The 18,896-nt window shown below is 44.9% G+C and overlaps 2 protein-coding genes and 1 non-coding gene across 10 annotated transcripts in view; 2 read left to right on the top strand and 1 right to left on the bottom strand.

Moving 5' to 3' along the window:
- The window catches only part of SH3GLB2 (SH3 domain containing GRB2 like, endophilin B2), a 50,031-nt gene extending 44,895 nt beyond the window's left edge, over positions 1-5,136 (top strand). For 4 of the 5 annotated variants that reach the window (XM_053373298.1, XM_053373301.1, XM_053373299.1 and 1 more), the window contains 4 exons: positions 464-564; positions 2,441-2,455; positions 3,106-3,379; positions 4,639-5,136. In XM_053373298.1, coding sequence (XP_053229273.1) covers positions 464-564; positions 2,441-2,455; positions 3,106-3,379; positions 4,639-4,746 — 498 coding nt within the window. In that variant the 3' untranslated portion in view covers positions 4,747-5,136. The remainder of the gene's footprint in view (positions 1-463; positions 565-2,440; positions 2,456-3,105; positions 3,380-4,638) is intronic. The other variant, XM_053373297.1, reaches the window with a different exon arrangement.
- A 10,428-nt stretch (positions 5,137-15,564) lies between these two features.
- The window catches only part of NUP188 (nucleoporin 188), a 47,541-nt gene continuing 44,209 nt past the window's right edge, over positions 15,565-18,896 (bottom strand). For all 4 annotated transcript variants that reach the window (XM_053373312.1, XM_053373315.1, XM_053373316.1 and 1 more), the window contains 4 exons: positions 18,192-18,323; positions 17,344-17,417; positions 16,866-16,995; positions 15,565-16,323 (listed from right to left, as the gene is read on the bottom strand). In XM_053373312.1, coding sequence (XP_053229287.1) covers positions 16,153-16,323; positions 16,866-16,995; positions 17,344-17,417; positions 18,192-18,323 — 507 coding nt within the window. In that variant the 3' untranslated portion in view covers positions 15,565-16,152. The remainder of the gene's footprint in view (positions 16,324-16,865; positions 16,996-17,343; positions 17,418-18,191; positions 18,324-18,896) is intronic.
- TRNAN-GUU (transfer RNA asparagine (anticodon GUU)) lies at positions 17,915-17,988 on the top strand. The gene has a single exon. It is a non-coding gene; the product is annotated as a tRNA-Asn (tRNA).

Genomic DNA, 18,896 nt, shown 5'->3' with positions numbered 1-18,896 from the left:
TACCCATAGTTTACAGCAAAGTCTGGTGTGCCCAAGTCTTTTTTTTAAAAAATCCTCCCCTCTTACAAATTCCTATAAATTATAATTGTTGTTGATGCAGAATACATTTTACTAATGCTTACAAGTCTAAGCAATTCATGTCATTTCATAGCTGTAGAAACTAATAATTTTGGCATATATACTTCGACACAACTTTGTTAATGTATTCAGAAATGTTTGAGGGTTTTATTTTTTTTTATGTAATTGTTGCATGCCATATGTTCTAATGCAGACAAAGATATATCTAAATGCAACCATGTCAAACAGCTTAAAGATGAAAATGAATAAATGCTATTTTACGAAAGGAAAAAGAAAACCAGATAAGCCTTGCAGCTGGAGCCACCAGATGCCTCGATGGGAAGCCTGCCAGTAGAGCCCCCTCCTCAGTGCTTGGACCCCACCATTTTTCTCCTTCTTTCTTCAGGTCAATCACCTTCGCTGTCTTCATGAATTTGCTGAAGCTCAGGCCACATACTATGCCCAATGCTACCAGTACATGTTGGACTTGCAGAAGCAGCTGGGAAGGTAACAAGCTGTCCCAACGAGATGCGTCCATTTGGAAACTTGGGTCACAACTGCAACCATACATTTACACCCCTCTCATACCATTCCCCACCCCAGAAAAAGAGAATACGGCAAGCTGTAGTTTATGAAGGGTGCTGGGAACTACAGTTCCCATGATTGCTTTTAAAGTGGAGTTAGACTTCTTTAAATGTATTGTGACCTTGGGTTTAATCCAACACAGGGCTAAGTCTCTCCTTTTGCCAGTGCAGGGATTTTTCCTTGCACAACAGAACATTCTCCACCCCCCCCCCACCCTAAATCTATTCCGGAGGTTCTCCCAACCAATCAGAGGGGATTTGGGCAGGGCCTGGGGCCTATGCGGGGGGGAGGAGAGTGGAAAGTCCCGTTGCACAAGTGGAAATAATAATAATAATAATAATAATAATAATAATAATAATAATAATAATTTATAATTTATAATAATTTTGTACCATCTGGCTGGGTTTCCCCAGCCACTCTGAGCAGCTTCCAGAAAGATCAAAAATACACTAATATGTCATACATTAAAAACTTCCCTGAACAGGGCTGCCTTAAGATTTCTTCTGAATGTCAGGTAGTTGTTTATCTCTTTGACATCTGATGGGAGGGCGTTCCACAGGGCCCTCTGCCTGGTTCCCTGTAGCTTTGCTTCTTGCAATGAGGGAACCGCCAGAAGGCCCTCTGCACTGGACCTCAGCGTCCGGGCAGAACAATGGGGGTGGAGATGCTTCTTCAGGTATACAGGGCCGAGGCCGTTTAGGGCTTTAAAGGTCAGCACCAACACTTTGAATTGTGCTTGGAAACGTACTGGGAGCCAATGCAGATCTCTCAGGACCGGTGTTATGTGGTCCCGGCGGCCGCCCCCAGTCACCGGTCTAGCTGCCGCATTCTGGATTAGTTGTAGTTTCCAGGTAACCTTCAAAGGTAGCCCCACATAGAGCGCATTGCAGTAGTCCAAGCGGGAGATAACCAGAGCATGCACCACTCTGGCGAGACAGTCTGCAGGCAGATAAGGTCTCAGCCTGCGTACCAGGTGGAGCTGATGGGACAGGACAGTTGAGCACCATCCATTGTTCTTAGCTCCATGACTCTTAACTGTTCCACCCTCCTCCGTTTTAATATACGGAGGTGGGTTTGGCTTTACCTACTGCTGGGGTCTGCTAGCCACTGTCCTGCCTGCCCCCAGCTCAGTCTTGTGGTTTGTCTTCCTCCATGAACAAGGACCTGCCGCCCATTCGCATTAAACCACGTTTCTTTTTCATTTGGGGCTTAATGCAATGTGCAGGCCAAACCAGCATGCAGGGATTTGGATGCATGAAATAAGTATTTACAACAAGCCTCATTGGAGCCCCCTTCTGTTGCTCAGGTGGCTGTGAGACATAGGCAGTAGAACTCAGGCCAGGGACCTGAATATGGCCCTCGAGGCCTCATGTCTGGTCCTTGGGTCTCTCTGCAAGCCACACCCCTAACTAGCACTCTGCACCCCCTTGAGTGTTTTTACCTGTCTGGGATGCGTCCTTGAACTCTGATAATACCTCTTGGCTGCCTGGATGAAGGACAGAGAAGGGTATGCACATGCCACCAAATTTTTCATGGCTGAATTATTATTTTACATGAATAAATTTACCCTACTGCACAGAGGCAAGAGTCACACCCACAGCTCATCCTCCTCCAGGCCTCTGGCCCTGTTCACTTCCAGCATGCAGCCCTCAAAGGTTTGCCCCAAAGAGAAACCTGCCTTGGGCTGGGAAAGCTTCCCTGCTTTTCTCTCTGGGGTTGGTCCAGCAAGTTTTGTTGATGCAGGAGGGCTGTTCATGGGCTGTCTTCTTCTGTCTCTGTTTTCTTCCCATGCTTTCAGTTCCAGAGGAGAAATGTAAGTAAAAGACCGAAGACATTCTGGGTAATAGAGAGCTAGGGCAGGGCAGATGAAGGGGGAAGAGCCCTTGGCAAAGAGTCTTCACTGTGTTGCCTTTTGCATTCATGGCACACTGCTTAGCTCCACTAGAGAAGGCTTCTTTTCTGTGATGCCTGCTTTTACAAAAGTGACCTCTTAGGGGGACACTGGGCTATCCCCCCATGCAACTCCCAAGAGTTTTCCTTAACTATGGATAAAGGTTTCCTGTTGAGTTTATGAGTGTGGGCAACTTTTCTCTTAACATGTGCATTTTAAATCTTTTGTTTGTAAATTAATAAATTAATGGCACTTCCACCGTGGCCTTTCTCCCCGAGGAGTCTAGGGCCTCAAACAACAAGTGATAAAAAGCATATTGGAAACCAAAGACGCAAACTGGGATAGACCTCAGCTTTAAAAAGGACCGTTGGAAGTTGAAGCTCTTCTGCAGTTGTCAAAAAGACGACAGATGTGTCACTTTTCTGTTAGCCTTTTATTCTATCCTGCTTTGCATGGGAGAAACGCCTGACCAGCCTGTTTATAAATGAAGTAGAGGTACCTGTAGTGTAATGGGCTCAGGCCAGATCACCCCTGTCTCTTACTCTCCCTTTTCTTTCCTCTGCCTTGCAAAGGCTTCCTGGAACTTTTGTGGGCAACGCAGAGTCCACCTCACCTCCGCCAGCCACTGCCTCACCCACCACCATTGCTGCAGGTGCTGCCACAGGCCCAGCTGTACCCATCATTCCAGTGGTGCCCACTGTCATTGGAGCACCTAACTCTGCCCCTGCTGTTGAAGCCCTGAACCCCAGTGATGTGAAGCCCCCTGCCAGCGGGACACGGAAGGCCCGGGTCCTCTATGACTATGAAGCCTCAGACAGCACTGAGCTGTCTCTGCTCTCAGATGAGGTTGGTGGTTCTCTCTCTTCTGCCAAGTGATGCTACAGACAAAATGTGGTTTAGGGGCAAGGCTGTTGTGTTGTGTTGTTTATTTATTTAATAAAAATTATACACCACTTGATTGTAAAGAGAAGAGGGGAAAGAACCCCCGTTTACTAAAAAAGATAAAAGCAATAAAACTGCCCTTAACAATTTTAACTTTTGAAGTTAAAATAACAATAGAGTAAAAACAGATGGAAACTCACATTAGCTTTCTAAGCATCTGGGTGGGCATGTCTAAATAAAAACCTTTCTAGCAGGCACCGAAAAGGGTGTGGCGAAGGCACCTGGCTGGTGTCAAAAGGCAGGGAGTTCCAAAGTATATGTGCTGCCACACTAAGAGATCAAGTTCTTACAAATGCAGAGTGGATATTTTGTGGCGCCTTTGGTAATGCCACTTCTGCCATTTGAAGTGGTCAGATGGGCACATGTAGGGTAGGCGATCTTGTAAACTGGTCCCAAGTTGTTAAGGGTTTTTTATATGCTAACAGTAACACCTTGAACTTGACCCTGTAGCAAATGGGCAACCAGGGCAGATCTGAGCGCAGGTGTGATATCCTGACAAGGCCTCACTCCTGCTAGCTAACACTCTGCAGCACCAAGTGCAGTGTTGCTGGAAACCACAGGATGGGAGGCTGCTCTTGTGCTTGAATCCTGCTTGTGGGATTCCCACAATGGGCAACTGGTTGGCCACTGCGAGAACAAGATGCTAGACTTGATGGTCCATTGGCCTGACCCAGCAGGCTGTTCTCATATTCTCAAGTATGTAATTAGCCATTTTCTGCATTTCGTTTCCCTTTGATCTCACTTCTTATAACCCCCTGCCCAGCCAACCATATACAGTGGTACCTTGGGTTACATATGCTTCAGGTTACATACACTTCAGCTTACAGACTCTGCTAACCCAGAAATAGTACCTCGGGTTAAGAACTGTGCTTCAGGACAGGGACTGTACTCCTGCGACGCGGCAGCAGCAGGAGGCCCCATTAGCTAAAGTGGTGCTTCAGGTTAAGAACAGTTTCAGGTTAAGAACGGACCTCCGGAACAAATTAAGTACTTAACCCGAGGTACCACTGTATATTTTACATATTTTAGAAAGAGATCTGTAACTCCGGATAACACTTTGTGAACTATAGTCCACAAAAACTTATGCCGCAATATTTTTTGTCAAAAGACTTTTGCCTTTTTAATGGTTTGTATCTAACATATTGCCTACAACTCTCTGTTAGATGATCACTGTGTACAGCCTCCCAGGGATGGACCCAGACTGGCTCATAGGAGAGAGGGGCAATCAAAAGGGCAAAGTCCCTGTTACCTACTTGGAACTTCTCAGTTAAGCACACCTGCCGAGGATCCTCCAAGCAAGTCACACACCTTTCCCGTGACCTGCCATAGTTTTTCAGAGGCTGCTGACTACGTAATTCCATCTAAGGCCATTTGCTCTCTTCTGGGTCAGATTTCCCCCCCATCTGTGTTTGGATTAAGGCACAGAGATGACCAATGAGCTTTCCAAGGCTTTTAAGATTGACTCTGTCAACCATTCCCACAACTGGCTTCTAGAGTTGGTGGGACCCAACTTGGATTCCCTCTCTGGTCCAATAAGCCCTTTTGAGGATGGCTGACAGGTGAAATGAGGACTAGCCCCTTGCTTTTTTCCTCCTCCTTCTTGTTTCTGCTGCAATTATTTGGGTCAAACCAAATGGAATTAATGGAAGTCACCTGTAATAGGCTGTTCCCGCCTATTTGTTTATGACCCACCCACAACCTACCCACCCTGGTCCTGATTTTAACTATTCTATGTATTCTGCTGGAGTCAGTTGTAGGGATTGCTGGGCATCTGTGGCCGCAAAAATCTGGTTTATTTTCAGATTTAAGCCAAGCCTTTTGAGTCCCCTTGCAAAGAAGAATGTTTTAAATGAACTATGAGTCAACCAGAGGATGAAGGGGGGTGGGGGTAAAGAGATGTAAATGTCAGCAACCCAACTGAATATGTAGCACCTCCTGGAAGGCAAATTCCTCACTTTCTCCCTTTATTCTTGACTCCTGCCAACAATTGCTGTGGCAATGAAAGGAAGATGAAAAACACTGAAAAATTAATGGGTTATAGTTGTCTTGGCCTGATTTAGCTGCTTAAAATACTTGCTATGATTTTATGTGGGGCTGATTTGTTTGTTTGTGTGTGTGTTATTTCTGAGTTTACATTTCCAGCTGTCTTTCCCGCCCCAAAATAACATTCCACCTTTCAAAAAGCTACCTTTATCCTCTCCCCCTCCTCCCTGTTGAAACTGGCAAGGCTCATAACCAGAGTTCACTGCTCAATTTCTTGACATGCCCTTCGATTCTGCCCCACATTGGTTCAGCTTGCATATCCCTAGCCATGAGGGCAGGAGACTCTTGGAGTAATACGAGATGCATTCTGAAACAGCCCATCCTTACCTATGGGCCTCCTCCAGTTCTCACCTCGCCCAGGCATCAAGTAAGCCATAAATCCTTTGCTGGAGACAAGAACCTGTCCGAGGGGGGGGGTACTTTCTTTTGTAGGACAGGTCTTAGTGCAGATTAAACCTTCCATCCTGCTGCTCCTGGGCTGACACAACCTGGCTGGCTTATTTTGTGTTTTGAACTTTTTTTTTTCCATCTTGAGCCTTTTGTGGATTATCCTGATGTAACAGATTTCAGAGCACTTCCATATGGTTGACTTTTGCCAATAAAACACCTAGCCTGCACTCCTCCTCTGTCTTGGCTCTCTTTGGGGCAGTGTGTGTGTGTGTGTGTGTGTGTGTGTGTGTGTGTGTACGCGCACCATTCCCCAATACCCAAATTCCACAGAAGGTAATGTTATCAAGCTAAGAGCTTACAGATTTGTAAGACATGGCTCCCGCCTCTTCAAAGAGGAACACAGAATTTTGACAGGTGGAAAAGCCCTGCCTTCCAACATGGTGTCTTAATTGGAAGATTCAGGACAGATAAAGGAAGTACCGTATTTTTCGCTTTATTGGACGCAGTTTTTCCCCTCCAAAAATTGAGGGGTAATGTGTGTGCGTCCTGTGGAGCGAATGCAGGCTTGTGCCATAGCTGCGCACAACCCCTCCGGCAGGGAGAGGCTGCACGGGGCTATGGCTTTAGCTCCATGCAGCCTCTCCCAGCAGGGAGAGATTGCGCGGGGCTAAAGAGGAAGCCAAAGCAGTGAGCGGGATCCATCCCGCTGGCTGCCTTGGCTTGTGACATAGCCGCAAGCAACCCCTCTGGCAGGGAGAGGTTGTGCGCAGCCTGTACGCTGCTCTTTGGGGCTGGGGGGGGGGAGATTTTTTTAATTGATTTCCCCGTCTAAAAACTAGGTGCGCCCTATGGTGTGAAAAATACGGTACTTCTTCACACAGTGTGTAGTTAGACCATAGAACTCACTCCCACAGGATGTAGTGATGGCCACCAACCTGGATAGCTCCAAGTGAAAAGATAGGCCTTTACTGAAATATGAATGTCCATAGTGGCTGCCAAAGCAATGTTTCGTATACACCTCCATATTACACATGTGATTTTCACTCACCAAAGGAGCACAGCACTCTTAGCAGTTGCACCCAGTGTCATCATCCTGAACCAATCAAAATCATTTAGCTCTTCAGATCAGCCTTCATCGTACTATCATGTAATAACATCATTTTTCACTGTATATTATTCAAGTATTAAGATTTTATTAAACTCTTAATAAAGTCTTTAAACTTAAATAATTTAATAAAGGCAAGACTGTAATTAGCAAAACCAATACACTGTGTTCAGCAGCCCAACTGTTGCCTTTATTTAAAGCTGAAGTAACTGGTGAAAGGGTCTGAAGGTACAGTCATATCTCATGTTACATCCGGTTCATGTTACGTTCTTTCAGGATACGTCCCGCAGCGACCTGGAAGTACCGGAAATGACGTCATGTGCATGCACAGAAGCACTGCCAAATTGCCAAACAGCTATTCACAGATTTAGCCACCTGTGTTGCCAATCACCAGAGTTCAGGACTGTCCTGTTCTGGGAAGCTTGGGATCTTGTCCGTTTCCCTTGCTTGGGCGAGCAGCATCAGCTTAAAGCTTTCTTCTGTAGTGAGCCCTGCAGCAAAGTCTTCATTCAGAATATCAAGAGATCTGTTTCCCTTGTTCTTTCATCCAGTTTGTCAGCTTCTGGCCAAAGGGTCAGTTTCCTCCTGATGCAGCTCTGCAATCAAATCCTCTTATTTGGTGGGATTTGCCATCCAGGGCATGTGGCCTCTGTGGAACCAGGAGGATCTTTCCTTCGCCTGTAATAGGATATATTGGTAGCCAATCACACCTAGTAGGGCTCTTTTCGTCAGGCTGCAAGGGCCAATGGGACAGCTTGTCTCTGGAAAAGAGAAAACAAAACTAACAGCAACATTTGATCAGCTCTATGTGCAAAATCTTAGAAACTTTTCTTTATGTTCAGGGCACTGGAATCCTGATGGTTGTAGAGAAAACATTTAAATCCACAACTCTAATTAATTAATTTGCAATTACCAACAAAACCATGAGATCATATACATTCACTTAACCAAATGTGTTTACTTTATGATAATGTGTTTACTTTATGGTAAACACTATTATCAAGATTAAGCAGACTGTATAACAATATTTCGACGCGGGTGGCACTGTGGCCTAAACCACAGATCCTAGGGCTTGCTGATCAGAAGGTCGGGGGTTCGAATCCCTGCGACGGGGTGAGCTCCCGTTACTGAGTCCCAGCTCCTGCCAACCTAGCAGTTTGAAAGCACATCAAAGTGCAAGTAGATAAATAAGTACCACTCCGGCGGGAAGGTAAACGCTGCTCTGGTTCGCCAGAAGCAGCTTAGTCATGCTGGCCACCTGACCCGGAAGCTGTACGCCGGCTCCCTTGGCCTATAGAGCGAGATGAGCGCTGCAACCCCAGAGTCGGTCATGACTGGACCTAATGGTCATGGGTCCCTTTACCTATAACAATATTTCAATATTTCCCCCTTCTCATGTTCATAAAGCAACAAGCAGCTTGATCTATGAGCATAAAGGGGGGGAAATACTGAAATATTGTTACTCAGCTTTTTCTTTATTCTTTCCTTTTTGGAAGAGCAAACTGGAATCACTGAAGAACTTTTTAGAAGGTACAAAAGAAAATTCACGCAACAACCAGGAATAGTGAGAAAACCAAGAGCAGCAGCATGTTCAGGTTTCCTAAAGCAAAAGGATAGTATCAATTTTTCTTTTACAATATGGAAAAAAGGCATCAGTGAGGAACCAATAATAAGCATAGAAAAATTCACAGAAATAAGAAAATTCATTATTTTTTATATTTTGGCACACAGAATGGTACAGTATTACAGGAAATAAACAAGGATAAACAATTCTCCAGCCAGGGTATAGGCACAGACTGGAGCAATTTGCTCACCAAATTGGACCCCTTTCAATACCTGAAAGGAAATAAACTTCAAAATAATTCATAATCAGATACCACAACATGACCATTATAAATTAATGCCTGGTTATCTTATTTTACACAAGCCATCAGGATACAGAATCAAATCAGGGTTAAAGAAAGGACAGTCATTAGGACCAGGATGAGGAGTGGCAGTGAATTCTGGAAGGAAACTTACCTGTACTAAGGGCAACCCCCTTTTTATTATTATTAATAAATAAGCAATTAATATACAAATCAAAGAGATGCAGGTGGCGCTGTGGGTTAAACCACAGAGCCTAGGACTTGCCAATCAGAAGGTCGGAGGTTCGAATCCCCACGACTGGGTGAGCTCCCGTTGCTCGGTCCCTGCTCCTGCCAACCTAGCAGTTCGAAAGCACGTCAAGTGCAAGTAGATACAATAGGTACTGCTCCGGTGGGAAGTTACCGTATTTTTCGCTCTATAACACGCACCAGACCATAACACGCACGTAGTTTTTAGAGGAGGAAAACAAGAAAAAAATATTCTAAGTGAAATAGTGGATATATGATTTTTGTGGTTCATGCTGTGGCCACAGACATGTGATCTGACAGTGAGTTTGGAGTAGCCCAATGCAAAAATCCTGAGGATCCATGTGGATCCATGCTTTGTAACCACAGAGGAGGGAAGGAAGGGGAACCATGGATCCTCTGCTCACGACTGCAGCAGATCCCCCCCGCCACCCGCAGGCATTCGCTCCATAACACGCACAGACATTTCCCCTTACTTTCTAGGAGGAAAAAAGTGAGTGTTATGGTGCAAAAAATACGGTAAACGGCGTTTCCGTGCGCTGCTCTGGTTCACCAGAAGTGGCTTAGTCATGCTGGCCACATGACCCAGCGGCTGTACGCCGGCTCCCTCAGCCAGTAAAGCGAGATGAGCACCACAACCCCAGAGTTGGTCATGACTGGACCTAATGGTCAGGGGTCCCTTTACCTTTATACAAATCAAATCAGGGTGAGGGAAAAGAAAGAAGGAAAAGAATATTCACTAAAGTCTCACGGGGGACTGCAAGAATTATCAGAAGGCAGGGTTATTATTTTGTTGTTTTAACTATTTACTTGTTTTTACCTTGTACAGTCGTACCTTGGAAGCCGAACAGAATCCGTCCTGGAAGTCCGTTCAACTTCCAGAAACATTCAAAAACCAAGGCGCGGCTTCCAATTGGCTGCAGGAGCTTCCTGCACACAATCAGAAGCCGCAGAAGCCCCGCCAGACATTCGGCTTCCAAAGAAGCAATGTTTGCGGCATTTGGGAGCCAAAACGTTCGACTCACAAGGTGTTTGGATTCCAAGGTACAACTGTATTGTATCCTGTGAATCTCCCTGAGATCTTGTGATGAATGGCTGTACATAAACCTCATAGAGAAACCTAAAAGAATGTTTATTGAGTCTGGTTCTTGTGGAATAAACCTGCACTGCATAAGGAACAGCAAGGTTTAAAAAGCTGTGCTAAAGAGTTAACAAAATATATTGATACATCAGAAATGATGAAGCTTTCATTCATGATCTTCTAATAAGAAAACCCAAATGGAAAACATTTTTGAGGACTAGGTATTTTTCTTTTAAAATCATGCGAAAATGTGGGGGTCATCTTATACATGGGTAGTGTATAGGGTGAACATTTGATTGGTTGCTGCCGCGGCTGTCAACAGCTATTGTGCATGTTATTTGTTGCTGCGTCAATAATGGGTGTTGTTAATTGGCCGGCGCTGTGGCAATTGGGCAGGCGATTGGCAGCTTGCGTGCAGGTGAGCGATTTTCGGCATTCCTGAAATTTCAGTCCCCCCAAAAGGGGGCATCTTATAGATGGAAAAGTACGGTAACTCTTTGTGGGATTCTGCACAAGCTTAAGGTTTAGCTCCGTTCTTTCCCTGAGTGGTTGGCCAATATGATGTACACAAGGAAGGCATGTAAAGCCCTGGGAATTACACCAAACTTTGCAAGTAGCTCTCCTGAACCTCAGAGAAGTCAAAGTAAAATCACAGTTTTTCCGTCAGGAGAATGAAAAAGAGTTGAGCAAGCTGATATAAGATGAAGTATCTCCTATATTTCTTGCTTTGGACTGGTCAATAAATCTTACATCGGCATGCAAGAACCTAGCAATAAAAGCCCTTCAATAAATTTGGCCCTAGAACTGGCCTTGGCAGAGGACGTAAACAAGGCCAATTTGAGAAATAAATTGGGGCAAACCGATAAGCTTATACAGAGGCAGTCTTTTGAGCTCAGTAAAAGCCATTTCCTGACAAGCAGCCATCTGTAAAGGCACACAAACAGAGGAGAGAGACACAACTCCAGGATCAGCTTCATATGGTTTGCTCAGAATTAACCCTCATCAAAAACTTCCTTATGATCAGCAATGGGCTGCTTACAACATTAGTGGAAAATTTTAGATTTCAAGAGAGAGCTTTAGAGTCAAACGATATTGATAGGACATCTAGTTAAACCCAGCCAGTAATCACTGAAATGACAAATGCAAAAGAAGTCACCAAAAGGCGGTGTAAGAAAAAAATCTAAGAAATCTAAGAAAAGAAAAAAAGGGTTGAAGAAAAGTAAAAATATTAAAAACTTTAAGAAGCAGAAGTAAACTCATTGTGCAAGTAAAAATCAATCACAGAAGCTTTACAAGGTGATACCAACAGATTCCACTATTGACACAAATAAGCCTGCATCAAAAGCCCATAGGAAAAAAGGAAAAAGACAGCAGCGAATGTTGCTAAATCACAGCAAATGCTAGAGAAGGAAATTGAGAGGAAAATTAAGGAACTGAGGATGGGGTGTAGATATTGGATAAACAACAGTAACTGGGCATACTTTATACTCTTCTAATTGCTTCTTGAATTTTCTTTACTAGTCATGACACTAATTTTTGATTTGGAAATTTGAGAGGGATCAAACGTTGAACCCTATTTTCCATAAATTCACAACACAGAACAAGACAAAAACTTACAACAAAACAAACCACAGATAAAATATGTGTTACAAAACAAGAGATCCGTCTGTCCAAGACTTGTTTAAACAACAGCTACAATTCCAAACACTCACTTCAATCAACTTTTACACAAGGTTGATTCCTTGCAGTTTACTTCCATTCAAACAATGCTTAAAGCAGTATCACAAACGAAAATTCACTGGAATGGATTCATAAATAGGAAACTCATCCAAATCAAAGGATGCTGCCCTGCAATTTATACCATTGCAATGGGCTCAGGGGTAGGAGAAACATTCAACATCTGGGAACTACTAGTTCAGGCAGGAGCGTAGGAAGGAGGGGCAATCCGCCCTGGATGACATTAAGCGCACCGCCGGCCTGCAACACCCAAGCCTACCCTGAGCCGTCGGGATAAGGGGAGGAGCTGTGTCGCTTTGCCGGTGGCACCCCTCCTTCCCCCTTCATATAATAATAATAATATAATAATAATAATCTATTATTTATACCCCACCCATCTGGCTGTGTTTCCCCAGCCACTCTGGGAGGCTCCCAATCAAGTGTTAAAAACAGTACAGCATTAAATATTAAAAACTTCCCTGAAGTTTATATTGACAGCTTGGGGGAGACTTGGGAGTTGCGGGCAGGCGGTGCACCTAATGCCCACCAGGGGCAGCTCGCTCTGCCCCCGTGGGTGGCACGCTCCGCCCCCGGCTGCAGGGAGCGCGTGCTGTTCTGTGCACCCAAGCGGCTATTCCGTGCCTGGGAGGGCACCCTCCGCGCCACGCCTCTCTCGGGAGTGCGCCCGCCCTGAGTAGCACTGGCATATGCTCCCCCTCTGAGTTCACAGTGCCCTGAGCAAACCAGTTTCAGAAAACAGTGCTGGGAAGAGTCCTTTTTAGACATCATAGTAAACAGAGCTTACTGAACTCCTGTAAGCCAGGTTCTTTTTAGACTTGGGGAGTTGTACTAGGGCCCCAATCACGCTTAAGAAAGGTTTGTGTAGGGCATCCTTTCTGTGGTATCTCTGCTGACAGCATCAGGGAACCATGTCACAAGGAAAGTTTACCAATCACAATAGGGTCATTTGTGGGGTGGGGTGGGGGAAGAGATGGAGAAAGGAAAGAGACTGCTGATCTCAAGGGACATGTCGAAACTTAAGCTACCAGTCACGCTGCAGGTTCACATAGACAACCAGGATTTTTGGTTGCAATCATCCAGCAAAACCAGCAAAATCCAGAAAAATACCAATACAGTGGTACCTTGGGTTACAGATGCTTCAGGTTATAGACTTCGCTAACCTGGAAGTAGTACCTCAGGTTAAGAACTTTGCTTCAGGATGAGAACAGAAATCGTGTGGCGGTGGTGCAGCAGCAGCAGGAGGCCCCATTAGCTAAAGTGGTACCTCAGGTTAAGAACAGTTTCAGGTTAAGAACGGACCTCCAGAACGAATTAAGTTCTTAACCCGAGGTACCACTGTATAACCAGAAACAACAAAACCAGCAAATCAGCCCCAAAGGTACCGTATTTTTTGCTCTATAAGACTCATTTTTTCCCTCCTAAAAGTAAGGGGGAATGTGTGTGCATCTTATGGAGCAAATGCGGGCTGCGCAGCTATCCCAGAAGCCAGAACAGCAAGAGGGATCGTTGCTTTCGCTGAGCAGCGATCCCTCTTGCTGTTCTGGCTTCTGGGATTCAGAATATTTTTTTTCTTGTTTTCCTTCTCCAAATGTTAGGTGCGTCTTATTGTCTGGTGCGTCTCATAGAGCGAAAAATACAGTCATTTATAAATAAATTAAAAAGGATTTTCACTTAATGCCTGCGTCAAATAACATAGGGATTAATACTCTTACCGCCACGTGGGCTTCAGAGAAGTTAGTGCTGAAAGGAGGGGCAGGGCAGGCAAAGAGTGGGATTTTTTTAAATGTTGGATCTCCTGAGGCACTTCTGCCCATCCCAGTCTCTCCACCTCAGTCTGGTTCCCAAAACTCTGTGGTGTTCTAGTCAATCCCTATCCCAATGACCAAACTATTGGAGAAATTTAAAAGGGGTTCCTAGACTGCAAGGTATCCCTTGCAGAAACCCGAAAGACAAGGATGCTGGCTCCAAGTGAATAGTCCTTTATTGAAATACAAATGCATATAGGGACAGCCTCAAAAATAAGGCTGCTACTGCCAAAAAACACATCCAAAGCAATGTTTCATACACACTTCCAGATTACACAAGTGATTTCTATTCACCAAAAAATCACAACACTCTTTGCAGTTGCAACCTATTGTCATCATCCTGAACCAATCAAAATCATTTGGCTTCTCGGATCAGCCCTCACTGTATCATGTGATAACATATAATCATTTTCTTTATTAAGATTTTGCTGGTTTCCATCTTCATTAAATGTTTCCTGATACCCTCTTTCATCTACAAAACATTTCAAGATTGAGCACAACTGCCATACCTGGCTGATTTTCATGCGGTCACCAGATTCTAAGTGTTTCTTGTTTTCAGTTTTCTGGAACGAACATTCGCTATACAGTGGTACCTACAGGTTACAGACTCCGCTAACCCGGAAATAGTACCTTGGGTTAAGAACTTTGCTTCAGGATGAGAACAGAAATCGAGCGGCGGCAGCGGGAAGCCCCATTAGCTAAAGTGGTATCTCAGGTTAAGAACAATTTCAGGTTAAGAACGGACCTCCAGAACAAATTAAGTTCTTAACCCGAGGTACCACTGTATATTGTACCTGAAAGCAACTCGTTCTGTACTGTAAAATGTAGGTGCAGCCTTTTTTCAGTTTAGCCATAGGCTCAAAAGAAAATTGAATCATCAAAGCATGAGGTTTTTCTCCATCACAAATTCATAGAGGTGAGGGCTATTGAAAGCTACTAAACACGACGCTGAGCTCTGCCTCCATGATTAGAGGAAGTAAATGCTTCTGAATATCAGTTGCTGGGAGCCATAAGAGGGAAGACTGCTTTTGTGTTCAAACTGTGCTAGTGGGCTGGCCACTGAGAACAGGATGTGGGACTAGATGGGTCTCCTTTTGGCCTGATCAGGACTCTTCTTATGTTCTTAAGTCCACAACAACTGAAGGGCACCAGCAGATGGAGGCTGGACTAAATAAAGCCTCTGTTTTCACTTGGGGCTGGTAGAAGGAAAACAAATGTATCCTGACCACCCTTATTTAAAAAGAAATACAGCCCCCTTCTTCACTATAATCTCCCCAGTGCACAAGTGGGGTGTTCCTTAAGTGTTATACTTATACAGCATGCAGCCATGGGTTTCCTTCACACATAATACTGAGCTACAAACCCAGCACAAAGTAACCATGGTTTGTTGTTACTACTCAAGCCACGGATTGTTTCAACCATGGTTTGGTGATGCGTCCAAACCCAATAGTCTAGTTTCAGCCACTCCGTGCCAGATGCCCAACAAGTGCCAGGGTTGCGTGGCAAGTCAGCTGGAAAATGGAAGCATATCTCAGTGTTATGTGCGAATATGGCCACTACAAAGCCCTGCAGAAACCAGAACTACCTACTCTACTCATTTGTCATGTAAACTTAATGCATCAGCTCTCTGCCAGCTGTGACATTTAAGGATGCAGGGTATGTGGTGCTCTGTAGCAGGCTTAGCCCCCACACCGCTTGATGAATCTTCTGTTTTTACTATGAATTAATTTGCCCTGAAGGGTTGAATTAATAGTAATAATAATAAACCAGCAGCCTGACACCAACTGGATTCGAGAAATTTAGAATTCCACAACCACTTAGAAATATGCTTTTTAATCAGTATAAACAGGAAATGGGTGGTACAAAAGTGTGAGATAACAAAGCAATGGAGTTCTAACTTCAAAATTCATACTGAAACAGGAAGAGACGGTGGTCACCTTTAAAAACGTCTTGCCTTTGCTTTCTGAATGGTCCAGTAAGTATAAAAAACAGCACTTGGAAGATGATCTCTAGGCTGAAATCAATCATTTGGCCTGTGCTTCACCAGAGAAGAGGCAACATTTAAATAATGCCCAATCCAGGGTAGTAGTGGGGGTAGGGAAGAGATTCCAAGCCACCTTTTCCTCTCCATCCTCTTTCCTTCTTCAAGTTGTGGAAGAGCTATGGAAAGGAACCAGTTCATCAATATTTATAAAGTCACGTCAGGTTTACCTGACACACAAGGCTCGTTTTGTATGAACGAGGCACTGTTTGCAGACCACTCCACATCCTCTAGACATTGTGCTCTTCTGGTGAAGGCATCTCACAGTTTCCTTTACCTGGCTGAGGCAAGGCAGGTGGCAGGGCTACATCCAAAAGCTGATGGAAGTGAACTCACATGGGATTTCAAAATGGCACCTGGGGTCTTATCTCTGCATGTGCCTAACGAAGGCCTGGACAAGCTGGAAGAGCGGCTCCTGCCCCTCGGGGCCTAGCTTTGAGGAAGATTTCCCTTGTGAAGAGGAGAGAATGCTCACGGAAGAAGAACTTGGGCCACCCCGGCGGAAGTAACGGGACAGGCTGGAAAGAAGCGTGCTCTGGAAATAAGACATAGGGAGAGTTAGAGTCCTTCCTTCATACAATATCCGTCAGACTTTGTTTCAGTCCAGGACACAACCCTACCTTCTACTTTCCTCTACTATTTCAAAGACTGACATTTACCTGGAGATCAGTTGGGACAGGTGTACAGGGTTGTAGAACTTACGTTTTATGCAAAGTGAAATTGAAATTGGTAAACTGGACTAATGTATTAGCCATTAATTTCAGCAGATCTACTCTAGGTACGACTAGCACGGGAGGCAACCCACATGGAATTTCAAAGATGCGCATTAATTCACTCTATGCATGGACATTAACAACCATAGACACTGACACATTGGTACAGTTTTGGCTTTTTACATAATCATACAGTTGTAGGGTTGGAACAGACCACAAGAGACATCTAGTCCAACCCCCTGCAATGCAGGAGTCAGAAGCTAAAGAATCTCCAACAGCTGGCCATTCAAACCTCTATTCAAACATATCCAATTTTATTTAATTTTAACTCTTGGGGTATAATACAAGCATCTAAACTACTTACCAGCTCAGAGCTGAGCTCCTGTTTCATCCGCTGCTTGTCTCGTGGGTGGACTGCTGGATCCTTTAGGTACCGGAGAGCCTGAGAGATGAGCAGGTAGAAACAGTTTTCCATTGTAAACATCAGAAGTGACCTGGAGGAGGAGGGAAGAGGTAGTGTCAAGCTGGCTGACAAACAAAAGACCAGATGAAACTCAGTGGTAAGCCTGGGAGCTAGAGGTGCTGTTTCAACCCTAGGTAAACATGAGCACAGATTCTACACTCGGGACATTCTCACTGACTGGGCCTGTCCAACAGCAGCTGCAAAAGCTGTAGGTATCTCCTCTCGTGTCCCACCGGTTAACTGACAATTGCAAAAAGTTAAAACATGAACATAGGCTCTACAGAGCAAATCAAGCATAAAGTGTACAGTATTGCTGGGAGGGAGGAGAGCCACCCTGTTTCCTGTTCCATAGGGCAGTAAAAGGAACGTTGGTACTTACTTGAGGGTCTTGTTCCCCTCCTGCTGGGTGGCCAGCTCTGCAGCCAAAGTGAAAGGCTCCTTCATCTTATCCAGCTTTGGGGAGAAGGGAAAAGCTGTGTTATATTCAAAAGCCAGACATTCAGCCAGGCCCAGTGTATTCTGTAACCCCATGCAAGCACAGAATTCAGCACTGAATGCAGAATTCAACACTGAATGCAGAATTCAGCTTTCATTTTTTTAGAGCACCCTTTAGGGAGCCTCTTCTCAATAAAGGAAAAGTAGTTTTGATTCCTTTCTACCCTGAGGAAGGAACAGCACACGATGTCTAGACAAAATTGCTGATCGAACAAGTGAATGGAGGAGCAGCTCTGGAAAATCCCTACTGCCACAAAGCAAGCGACTGTACTATCCCCCAAGGAATGGATAATGTTGCTCTGATTTGCCTGGGCAGAGCCATGTGTCTCAGAATAGCCTCCTGGGAAAAGATGTAGCCTAAGGGACCTGTGCAAGGTCCCAGGTTCAATCCCACCAGCCATCTCAAAACATCCACTGAGAATCCCTTGACCACAATCTCTCACCTCTCACTATTGGTCTCTGTGGCGCAATGGGTCAGTGCATCTGGCTGTTAACCAGAAGATTGGTGGTTTGAGCCCACCCAGGGACAGCTGTGGGCAGGATTCCTGCACTGCAGGGGATTGGACTAGATGACCCCCTAGGGGTCTCTTCCAACTCTACAATTCTATGATTCACACACAACTTTTTTAAACTCCTTGCAATCAAGCACATCCCGTCCCAGTTCCCTTTTAGGAAAAAAAAAACAGCTGTGGGCTCCTCCACAGGGTCAGCTTGGGCTCCCCTGATCCTTACTTCTCCCAGCATGTTCAGGGCCACGTTGACTGTGGCCAGGAGGGTCCCAAAGGAGGGGGGCACTTCAGAATCAAAAGCCGGAGTGGTGAAGCTCAGCATGAAAAGGATGTTGTACTCGGCGAGGTCCAGTGACTACAACAGAAGAAACAGAGTCAAAACCAAATGGAAGTCAAAATCAGTCTTCTCTTGAGGCTGTATAGCAGGTGTGATTGAACCTCTGTCCCTCCAGGTGTGGCTGAACTACAACTCCCACCATCCCTAGCCATGCTTGCTGAGGCTGACGGGAGTTTTAGTTCAGCAACAGTTGGAGGACTGCAGGCCAGACGCAAAGACCAGCTAAATCTTTATTTCACCAACACCACCAGGAGTCACTTGATCTATCTATTTATTGTTCATTTTACATCCAGACCTTTCTCCCAAAGGAGCCCAGGTTGGCAAACATGTCAATAATAAAAAAATGCAAATGAAACTTTTAAAAACAGCTTTAAAATTTTTAGAAAAACAAACTATCACCTACTCTCGCAGCTAATTTCAGGTTATAGTAATTTACCAGATGCCATGCCTTTCAGCCACCTAATGTCTGGTAAGGTAAAGGTAAAGGTACCCCTGCCCGTACGGGCCAGTCGTGTCCGACTCTAGGGTTGTGCGCCCATCTCACTTAAGAGGCCGGGGGCCAGCGCTGTCCGGAGACACTTCCGGGTCACG

This window comes from Podarcis raffonei, chromosome Z (genome assembly GCF_027172205.1).
Source record: "Podarcis raffonei isolate rPodRaf1 chromosome Z, rPodRaf1.pri, whole genome shotgun sequence".
In the NCBI taxonomy this organism is placed as follows: Eukaryota; Metazoa; Chordata; class Lepidosauria; order Squamata; family Lacertidae; genus Podarcis; species Podarcis raffonei.
This window is presented reverse-complemented; position numbering and strand designations above follow the sequence as displayed.